Genomic DNA, 11,770 nt, shown 5'->3' with positions numbered 1-11,770 from the left:
GTAAAAACTGAGTGCTACACACATTAGTATACGACTGCAAGTACATTCGATATACAGACACTGATATTCTAAAAAAGAAAATGTATTTAGTATGAACTAGCAATCGCCAACAATGCTCTGTTATCGCAGACATCTTACAATGGCTGCAACGTCAGGACAGTCCCTTTAATAAATCAATAATAATGAAGGGAGACAACCAGTTTGGGTAATCCTATTTATTCCGATGGAATTTCTTTTAGAATCATGCGTTCAATATAACACGCTCTGACGAATGTATACACGAATATGGCTGGTGCAATTAACAAGTTTATATCATGCAAAATGTTTCGAGCAGAAATGTAGGACACTGAAAGTAAATTAACACAGCTGACCTCGTGTTTCTTCCAGTCTTAACAAAGTTCAGATATTAAATAGATCAACAAAGATCCACTCCGTAGTAATCCCACGATGACGTCATCGATGTTGAATCGGTAAACGTCGGAGCTGAAATGAGCTCACACTGTTGACTGTTCTGGTTGTAGTTGAACGCCAAACAATCGCGGTGGCCACATCTGCTCGCGCAATTCGTGACGTCAGCGACGCCGGAAATGACGTCATGTGTCGAGTTCAGTCGTGTCCCTCGTGCTCGGTGGAAAAGTCTGGTGAAAGGACAAGCTGTGAATGAAAGTGTTGTTTTTGTTAAGTATAACCAAACCAAACCAATCAAACCCATCCAAGCAAACAAAATAAAAACAACCAGACCAGTTCAACCAAATAATCATCCAACCATCCAAGCAACAAAACAAAACAGAACAACCAAACAAAACCAAGTAACCGAGTAACCGACCAACTGACCAACCCAACGCAACCACCCAATCCACATCAACCAGCACACTTAAGCACACAAGCAAGCAAGCAAACAAACACAGAAACAAACAAGTAAGCAAGCAAGGAAACACGCACGCAAACAAACAAACAAGCAAGCAAGCACGCAACCAGAGAAGCAAGCAAGCAATCAAACAAGCAAACAAGCAAGTAAACAAAAAAGCAAGCAAGAAAACAAGCAAACAAACAAGGAAGCAAGAAAGTAAGCAAACAAACAAGCAACCAAGCAAGGAAGGAAAAAAACAAAAAAAAAACAAGCAAGCATTAAAGCAAACAAACAAGCAAATAAGCAAGTACGCAAGCAAACAAGCAAGCAAGCAAGGAATCAACCAACCAAAACAACGAACCTGTCTCTTTTGTTCCAAACACTTGAACCTTACACAATGCCAGTATATCATACTGGCTCATCATTTTCCACTTCTTAACACGGACGAACCGACCAATCACGGGCGAGCGACATTTAAGCTGTACAGTCTCACCACGCCCCAGTGCGTTGGTGCGGTTGTAACACTGGACTGGTGTGGCGCGTGCACAGCCTATTGGGTTTTCCGTAAACACGTCAATGGTGAAGCTGTGTAGACGCCCCCCTGCAACATAAATCCATTTATTAAATATCCATTTAATCTTACTATACTGATAAAGAATTGTGAAAGTGTAATAAAAATATATTTTATTGAACATATGTGCGATACAAAATGTCGCATGCGTAGTACATGTTCGCCCGAATGACGTCATGAACTTGCTCAGGAAAGACGTCTTGTTGCTAGCCAGCTGAGCCCATATTTCCGAAGCTATCTTTATAGCGCTACGAAATTGTAAAACCATCATAGAGTGTTACGTCACTACAGCACACGTCATAGCTTACGATGATTTTACGATTTTGTGGGCTAAACTATGGGCCCTGTCAGGACGCTCAGCGTTCCGTCAATTCAGTAAAATTCAAACAACTTTTCAGACGAAGTAAGATGTGTTATTTAATTAATCTTTTTCTTAATCATAATAGAGAAAGGTGGTAGGTAATAAATACAGAACCACATTAGCTATTTCGCAATGTTATTTATGGTAATCGTTTAGCTCACAGGTGCCACCAAACAGAACTCCCTAACACAAATACTATAGGTACATATATAAACAATAAAGATGACACTTCCGGAGTTTTCTGGCCCACATTCGACCACTGGCCATGCCAGAGATTGGGTGTGGGAGAGACGTGCCTGAACCTTAATTGGATAGAGGCACGTTGATAGAGTTTACGATTATATCACTTCCGGAGAAGAATTTACGATGTCTATGTATTGAAAAGATCACCACAAAGCACATACCAAACGCATCGTCGAAAGCTGTATTGCATTTGATGCAAAATTGATTTATTGTTCATAAATTAAACCGATGAATTGTACTTTGAATAATCAATTGGAGTTTTGTTTTCTATCCTGTAAGACGCTAACGTTTTGAAATGAAGGGCGCGTAACTCTTTCAGCATTATTCCTGTGTATTTGAAAATGGGCAGAATTTTTAAAATAGCAATTAGTAAAAAAGTTAATAGAATTTAAAAAAAGGTTAGAAGCCAAAAATAAAAGGAACTGACTGCTTGGCCGAATATATATATATAATTTGGAGCATTTTAGAAGGACAGTACAAAAATAAATAAGAGAAAGAAGAGAGGATCGCACTATTTAATAATATTAAACCAAAAAAAGAAGTAATTTCGACATAAACTTTTGAACCAACGTCTAAAAGTTTAAAGTCCGATCTATGTGTCCACGTGAGTGGCCTCGTTAAGGCCGTTAGGGTGCACAGCTTGTAGGGACGAGATGGTTTGCATTCCGTCAAGAAAACCCCTAGATTGACAGTCAAAAGACGTTGAAGGTGTAGTGCTGTGCTGAAGTACAGATCTTGAGAAGCCGGATCCGTCTGAACGAGAGAGAGAGAATCAGACTAGAACATAGTCCAGTCGTCATGGGTTGGTATAGTGATGCGGACGGGCCCGACTCTGGAGGATACGAGGTCGTATTACAATAAAACAAAGTAAAGTCTAGAAAAGAGTAGTAGAGGCCGACCCTGCTTCCTCTTTGTTCTTAGAGTGGGACGGTCAATTTGCCAGTGCTGATTGGACAGACTCTGACATGTAGAGACTAAACGCGAACAACCATGGTTTTCTGCAGAATGGCCGTCATACGAGTCACGAAAAAAACAAACAAGTCAACATAGTCAGACGGAGAAATGACGTGGAGGCAAGGAATCTCGCTAAACAATAATCCAACCTGGTGGTGCAGACTGTCGAAACGAGAAGCGTTCCTGCGTTCAATCAGTTCCAATGGCCGCATACATCCCAGTAGAAAACTTCACTTCGCTGACAAAAACAACGAAGTGAAGGATCCCCAAGTCGGGCCGCGAAAACACTTGCAGACTGGGAATGTTCGTTCATGACGATGAGGAGAATACATAAAAATAACGAAAGAGAGTTGTTGGCCTTGTGAAAAAAGACGAAAAAGTCCAAGACGCATTGCGGAATTGTAAATTAACTTTACATTTATGTTGAACAAATACCTGCAAGATTATCAGATAGACACTAATTGTTTTAATGAAAACATAATCATTTACGAGTTACAGCATTGTGTAACATTTCGTTGTTAAATATGTTATTTATTTTTGGAGAAGGTTTCAAAAATCTTTTCAATCGGAAGTGTCCTACCTTTAGGCTACTCTTTATTATATTACGTATCACATATACGAAGTCATTGTATGGGGATACCTGTGGGTCAGGTCAGGTCATAGAGTTAAACGGATTTAAAATCTTAGCTGTGTGCATTGTCCCACACTCGACCACTGGCCATGCCGGAGATTGGGTGTGGGAAAGACGTGCCTGAACCTTACTTAGAGACACGTTACGCTACGCTGTGTACATTGGTGTGTCTCGTCTATACGAATACGAATAAATTTATTTCGATTGTCGATCATTTCATAGTAAATTGAGTAATGTTGGAAGTAATAGTAAAATTTTACATTATTTGAAGGTGGGTAATAAACAAAACACAACACTCGTTTTCTCTAGATAATTATACTTTTGAAAATTAAATTAAAAATCAGTTGAGTATTCTACATATATTAAATAAAAGGTATAGTACTTTCTTAAAAGGGACTGTAGTATGTAGTATTATATCTATTTTAAAGGAAACTTACAGTACTTTCTTAAAAGTGAGTTTAGTATTCTCTATATTTTAAAGGAAAGCTAAAGTACTTTAATAAAAGGGAGTTTATTATGCTATATACTTTAAAGGAAAGGTATAGTACTTTCTTAAAAGGGAGTTTAGTATTATATATTTTAAAGGAAACGTGCAGCACTTTCTTAAAAGGAATTGTAGTGTTCTACATATTTTGAAAAACAGGTATAGTACTTTCTTAAAAGGGACTATAGTGTGTAGTATTCTATATATATATATATATATATATATATATATATATATATATATATATATATATATATATATATATATATATATATATATATATATATATATATATATATATTAAAGGAAACGTACAGTACTTTCTTAAAACGGAGATTAGTATTCTCTGTATATTAAATGAAAGGCACAATACTTTCTTAAAAAGGAGTTTAGTATTTTCTATATTTTAAAGGAAAGGTAGAGTACTTTCTTAAAAGGGAGTGTGGCATTCTATATATTATAAATGAAAGGTATAGTACTTTCTTAAAAGGGAGTTTAGTATTTTCTATATTTTAAAGGAAAGGTAGAGTACTTTCTTAAAAGAGAGTTTAGTATTCTATATATTTTAAAGGAAAGGTAGAGTACTTTCTTAAAAGGGAGTTTAGTATTATATATATTTTAAAGGAAAGGTAGAGTACTTTCTTAAAAGAGAGTTTAGTATTCTATATATTTTAAAGAAATGATACAGTAGTTTTATAAAAGGGAGTGCATTATGCCATATACTTTAGAAGAAAGGTGTAGTAAAAGAGAGTTTAGTATTGTATATTTTATGTGGAAATGTAGAGTATTTTCTTGAAAGAGAGTTTAGTATGCTATATATTTTAAAGGAATGATACAGTAATTTTATAAAAGGGAGTGCATTATGCTATATACTTTAAAAGAAAGGTGTAGTAAAAGGGAGTTTAGTATTATATATTTTATGTGGAAAGGTAGAGTACTTTCTTAAAAAGGAAGTTTACTATTCTATACATTTCAAAGGAATGCTACAGTACTTTTATAAAAGGGAGTGTATTATGCTATATACTTTAAAAGATACGTTCTTTAAAGTTTAGTATTATCTATATTTTAAAGGAAATGTAGAGTACTTTCTTAAAAGGGAGTGTGATATTCTCTATATCATAAATGAAAGGTAGAGTACTTTCTTAAAAGGGAGTTTAGTATTATATATATTTTAAAGGAAAGGTAGAGTACATTCTTAAAAGGGAGTGTACTATTCTATATATATTTTAAAGGAAAAGTACAGTATGTTGTTAATTTTGGACTCTTTGTCGTAGAGAAAACCAGCTATATTTTTTCCATTTGCTGCAAGGGATCCTTTATATGAACTTTCACACCGACAGGACAGCTCATACCACGGTCTTTGATATACCAGTCGTGGGGCATTGGTTGAGTCAGGGGAAAACGCCAATCAGAGAATCAGTTGACCTCCGCCGATTCTGAAATAAATGTGAGTGTGTTGGATGTAAGAACAGATTAGTTTCATCTGGGCAAAGTAGCCTTGTGCGTGAAACATGTATGAGGTACATGTAAAAATTACTAAAATTCTGTGTGGAACTAGATTAGTCATAGACGCTACCCGTTATTTCTGAAATGAGCAGCTTGACCCCCCCCCCCCCCCCCCCCCCAATGTTTTGCTGATTGACTTTAAGGGTTAGGAGTGGTAGTATTTATATGCGTGGTATTTATGTCGATTTGATATGCAGCAGGTAGGAGTTTTAGCCACATATGTTACTACTGTCGTCTATGAGATTTTATTTGGTAGTATACACCCTTATATTGAGTGAGAGAGAGAGAGAGAGAGAGAGAGAGAGAGAGAGAGAGAGAGAGAGAGAGAGAGAGAGAGAGAGAGAGAGAGAGAGAAAAAACAAATGTAGAGACAGAGAGTGCTACTACATTTTAAACTTCGGCTAAAAAGATATAGAATTCGTATAAAATGGTATGTGTTAAAATATTGAGCTTACAGTAACGGTCTCCTCTGTTCGTGATGATGACGTTATCTATTTGGAAGGATCCATGCAGATCGACCATCAACCACGGTTCCATGTCACCATGTTTTGTTGATGCGCAGAAGTCGGTTCCGTTGGTTCTATTGACGGCTCGTGTCGCTGCGAAGTTATAGTCATACACTGTACTCATGACGGCAGGTTTGTGAAAAGCAAGATTTGAAGAATTTCCTGAGAGAGAAAACAAATTTGCTCATCATTACAACAGTCGATCGCAAAAAAACAAAACAACAACAACGACGACACCCCCCAAAAAAACACACCACCAAAAAAACACAAAACAAAACAAATTAATAATAATAATAACAAAAAAATACAATAAATAATAATAATAAAAACATACAATAAATAATAATAATAATAATAATAATAAAAATAAAAAACATCAAAAAAATAAAAACAAAAAATATAAAAAATAAAATAAAAAACAAACACAAACAAAACCCCACACTATAAAGAAGAACAAAAACCACACACGCACACAAAAACGCACATATATGCACATACACACACACACACACGCACACACACACGCACATGCGCGCACATATATGTACATACACACACACACGCACACACACACACGCACATGCGCACAATAATCCATGATTGTCTGCCTATCTGCCTATCTACCTGTCTGCCTGCCTGTCTGTCTCTGTCTGCCTGCCTGCCTGTCTGTCTGTCTGTGTGCCTGTCTCCCTGTGTGCCTGCATGTCTGCCTGCCTACCTGCCTGCCTGCCTGTCTCTCTGTCTCTCTGTCTGTCTCCCTGTCTACCTGCATGTCTGCCTGCCTGCCTGCCTGTCTACCTGCATGTCTGTCTGTCTGTCTCCCTGTCTACCTGCATGTCTGCATGTCTGCTTGCCTGCCTGCCTGCCGGTCTGTCTGCCTGCCTGCCTACCTGTATGTATGTCTGCCTGTTTGTCTGCCTGCCTGCATGCCTGCCTGTGTGTCTGTCTGCCTGCCTGTGTGTATGTGTGCATGCCTGCCTGGCTGGCTGCCGGCCTGTTTACCTGTCGGTATATCTAATCTAACAAAAGGCTGCATACGTACCATCAAGTCGTAATATACACAGGGCGATCCAAACACCAACATATTTCAGCATAGTCACACACAATCTTTAATTGTTCACTCTGCGCCGTCTCTAAAACAAAGTGTGTATGGTCAAACAGAACATGACAATCTTGAAACTGTGTGATGTTGACTCAATATCGGCATATTGGTAAACGAACGTACCCGTAAAAATTAAAAATTAACATTCTCTCTCACTGTCTGTGTCACACACACAATGGATTGTTTGACTGATTAGTTTGTATAGAGTATGTATGCAATATGGTTTCTTTGATTTCTCGACCAAAGAACGGAACAATCCTTTGGCGCTTACAAAAGTAATATTGAGTGCAATATTACTGATGATATCTGTATTGATGGATTATTGATTAATTCCGCACTTTATTTCGAACAATTATCTAGTACACTAAATTCACAACAGATTATGAATAATGAATGTAAAGATAAAGTCTGTTTTGTTTAACGACACAACTAGAGCACATTTATTGATTAATCATCGGCTATCGGATGTTTAAAACTGTTCTAGTACACTAAATTCACAGCAGACTATGAGTAATGTAAAGTTAAAGTTTGTTTTGCTTAACGACACAACTAGAGAACATCGATTAAATAATCATCGGCTATTGGATGTCAAACATTTGATAATTCTGACTCGTAGTCATCAGAGGAAACCCGATACATTTTTCCTAATGCAGAAAGGGATCGTTTATATATGCACTTTCTGAAGTAAGACATTTTCGAAAGCATAAATTATGTAAACCATGGAATACAAATGAAAATAAGTCTGCCAGACAGAATTATCAAAAGTTAAGCCGATTATATAAAAACTGCTGAGTTTAAAAATAACTAAATGATGTAACTAAACAAGTTGATCAAGTTCTTTATTCACATTAAGCTTTACAGCTCATCTGTTCATATATAAACAAAAATACATAACCACAGCAGAACAAAATTTAATAAACAAGAAAACCTACATGTCATATGAAACAAATAAACTACATACATACGGAAAATGCCTTAAAATGTTTTTTTTTTTAATTTAACTGCTTTATATAAATATTTTCCAAAATTACATAAAGTTTTAGAATTTTGTACATTATATAATTGCAGTAGCTTAAACAAATGATGGCTTTTTTTTCAGTAATAAGGTTTAATGTATTTTTGTCTCAAATCAGTATATAAGGGGCATTTTAAAATACAACGAAACTCATCTTCCATATATTTAAACAGTGAACACATAATCCATCATGTCGCTGTGTATGACTATATCTGCCACAGAATATAGAAAAAAACCCTGGACAAGTGTTAAATAGCTCATATAATTAACACGACACATAAGTTAAAATACTAAGATAGTCTAATCTAAAAAAAGATTCCTGGTAAAATTTAATAATTCTAATAAAAAAACATACCAATGAGATTAAGAACACATTTGATATCAGTTCATTGTGTGGCTATTTTAAGCAACAGAATAGAACAGAAATGTATTTAACTCAGGCCGCTATTGAGCCAAATTCTAATAATGCCAACAACTTCAACTTCAACTTCTTTATTCACATAAAGACCACCAACGGTGGTACATGTGCCAAGGTGGATGGTGGCAATATACATGTATAACATACTGTACATACATATAATATATACTGCTACAAATAATAAACTTAATTACTGTTGATCTCTAAATTTTGTCATTATAAGACTAACAAATTTACTAAGTTTTCGTAATCTTGACAGCCGTTTCTCTTGCAACAACATAGAAAACTTATAGAAGTTTGGTCGTGTTATAAATTCTTTTTTTTAAAAATAATTTTCTTTCTGTCAAAAATGCAGGACATTCAAACAAAGCATGATATTCATCTCCTACACACTCATTCTGTCATAATGTACAATATCTTTCCAAGTAAGGGATGCTACTCCAACGACCTCGTTCTACAGGTAATAAGTGGTTACCAGTTCGAAATTTAAGCAACCGAAGTGATACAGTTTTTGGCAGAAATATGTAAAATTCTTGATTAAATTCCGGTTTAATACAATTATAAATTTTACCTTTTGAGGTATTTAACTTATTACTATTCCATTCTTGGCGAAATTGATCTTTAAGTCTTGTTTCTATTAAAAATATCAACTATCCCTTACTTGAGAAACCTTGCTGTTGCCACACAAAACTCAGCCCACAATTATCTAAAATACGTTTAACACTATCTAACCAAGGAGACATATATCCGTTACAATATTTATATAATAAATTCTTATATAAAATAGAGATTAATTTATTATCCTTATCCAAAATAATTTTACACCAATATGATATTATCCTTTTATATATTTGTAAACGAATCGGCATTTTACCTGTTTCTCCATACAACATATAATTAGGAGTGTTTTTCTTTAATTTTAAACAAATTTTAATAAAATTACTTTGTAAGCGTTCAAGAATATCAATATTACTATATCCCCAAATTTCAGAACCATATGTCATAATTGGTATAATCATATGATCATAAGCTTTAAAAATGCAATCTAATGGCAAACTGATATTTCTAGATTTTCTTAATAAGAAAAAAAGTTGCTTTAGAAGCCTGTTCACTTAAATGTTTTATAGCTTGGGTATACTTTCTATTTTTATTGAACTTAATTCCAAGGTACATATAACTATCAACTATGTCAATAACAATATTATTAATATTAAATTGAAATTTCTTTTGTTTTGTATATCCTGAACCAAAAATTAATATTTTAGTCTTTTTGTAATTAACCTCTAAATGCCAGTCTTCACAATCGATCAATCGAACATCCGACTAACCAATCAATCAATCAATCAATCAATCAAGGTTCAAGCACAACTGTCTTGGGCACATCCCCCGAGATTTCTCGGTTTATGTTTAGAAACAGGTAGGTGGGTGGTGCATCAAGCGAGCGCTTTACCACCGGATTGTAGGTTGTTATTTGTAACTCCAACAAAATTGGGTTATTTCTCGATCCAGTCAATGCACCAAGAATGGTATACCAAAGACCGTGGTATGTGCTATACTGTCTGGTATGGCGCATATAAAAGATTCTTTGCTAGTAATGGAACAATGTAGCTGTTATCCTTTGTCTAAGACTATATGTCGAAATTACAAAATGTTTGACATCCAATAGCCGATGGTTAATAAATCAATGTGCTCTAGTGGTGTCGTTACATAAAACAAACTGGTCGTTAAGACGTCTGCAATACCCGAGGCAACAATTAACCTATATTGTGTCTTTGATTGCCCATAACATTTTATTATCGCATGGCAGTCATTGGTCTGACTGGCAGGTTGCCGACCATGTTAATGTATAGATGGCAGACGTCATGTAACCAATTTACTAATTGTGAAAATAAAGATATAGCTGTATTGCTACAACGTGTAAGCAGTAGCAATGTCACAATACATACAAACATGTGTTGCTACAGCGTCATTAATGGCATGCCTTTAAACTGTAGTGAAGTCCACGCGGATTTATAAAATGCATGAATCTGCCCCTATCTCCTCAACACCTACCCCCCCCCCCCCCCCCCCCCCCGCCACGTTTTACATTTGAAATAAACAGGTCAACAGATATCCATTCCATAGTAATCCCACGATGATGTCATCGTTTTTGAATCGTTAAACGCCGGATCTGCAATGAGCTGACACTGTTGACTGTTCTGGTTGTAGTTCAACGCCAAACAATCGCCGTTGTCGCATCTGCTGACACAATGCATGACGTCATCAACATCAGAAATGACGACGCATGTCGAGTTCAGTCGTGCCCCTAATATACGATGGAAAAGCCTCTAGGGAGCACAATCTGTGAACGATAAAATTATTAGCATTTCTTTAATACAATATTGTTTTCCCATTTTATAGCCTCACTTAGTTTTATATTAAACTAACAATCTCACCTCACCAAATTATGACAACATTTACTAATGCAAAGTAAAACATAATTACATTTTTCATAAACTCACATTCTATCCTCACAATATCCACATAGTTCAAGATATACTGGGAAATATAACCAGTATGACACACGTGTGAAATAATGATGTCACATGCACAACGAATGACGTAATTTTGTGAAGTGACTTCATAACATGATACAACTTTCCCGGTCTTGGCTCTGTATAGTCGTTTAAATAACGCAATTTCTGAAAAAAAGTTCGTCCTTTCGTCGTCTCCTTCTTGCTACGTTTGAAACGTTTTGACATGTTTTTAATTATTCATAAAAATAATATATACTTTGGCAAAACACGTTTTAGCAGTTTGGTAAATATGCTTAAAAGAAAACTTGTGATTTACGAAATAAAATCAGACACTGGATTTAATTGAGGTAACATTTGCCAGTATATAAGTAGCAGGATATTTTCAATACAAAAACAAATGTGTGACTGTCATGTAGTTAAATGGTGCTTGGGGGTCGACACGTGAAAATCTTAAAATTGTCAGTAGTGTTTCTAAGTATCTTGGGCATTGTATGCTAACGACAGCACAACATCGAGTCATGCTTCTGGTGCATCACTAGAATAGTGATCGACATTCATCCAAGAGTTAAAGCATGTTTAAAGTTGTGGACGTTGTGAATATGCCTGTAGATCA

At 35.6% G+C, this 11,770-nt stretch overlaps 1 protein-coding gene across 1 annotated transcript; it reads right to left on the bottom strand.

The window, feature by feature from the left end:
• Positions 1–206: 206 nt before the first annotated feature.
• Positions 207–7,264, bottom strand: LOC121366833. The gene is made up of 4 exons (XM_041491120.1): positions 7,149–7,264; positions 6,056–6,268; positions 1,212–1,451; positions 207–654 (listed from the first exon to the last, which is right to left on the bottom strand). The coding sequence occupies exons 1-4, from the start codon at positions 7,198–7,200 to the stop codon at positions 416–418; spliced, it is 744 nt and encodes a 247-aa protein (XP_041347054.1). The 5' UTR covers positions 7,201–7,264; the 3' UTR covers positions 207–415.
• Between the last annotated feature and the right edge of the window lie 4,506 nt (positions 7,265–11,770).

The sequence above is a fragment of the Gigantopelta aegis genome, unplaced genomic scaffold (assembly GCF_016097555.1).
Source record: "Gigantopelta aegis isolate Gae_Host unplaced genomic scaffold, Gae_host_genome ctg7321_pilon_pilon, whole genome shotgun sequence".
In the NCBI taxonomy this organism is placed as follows: Eukaryota; Metazoa; Mollusca; class Gastropoda; order Neomphalida; family Peltospiridae; genus Gigantopelta; species Gigantopelta aegis.
This window is presented reverse-complemented; position numbering and strand designations above follow the sequence as displayed.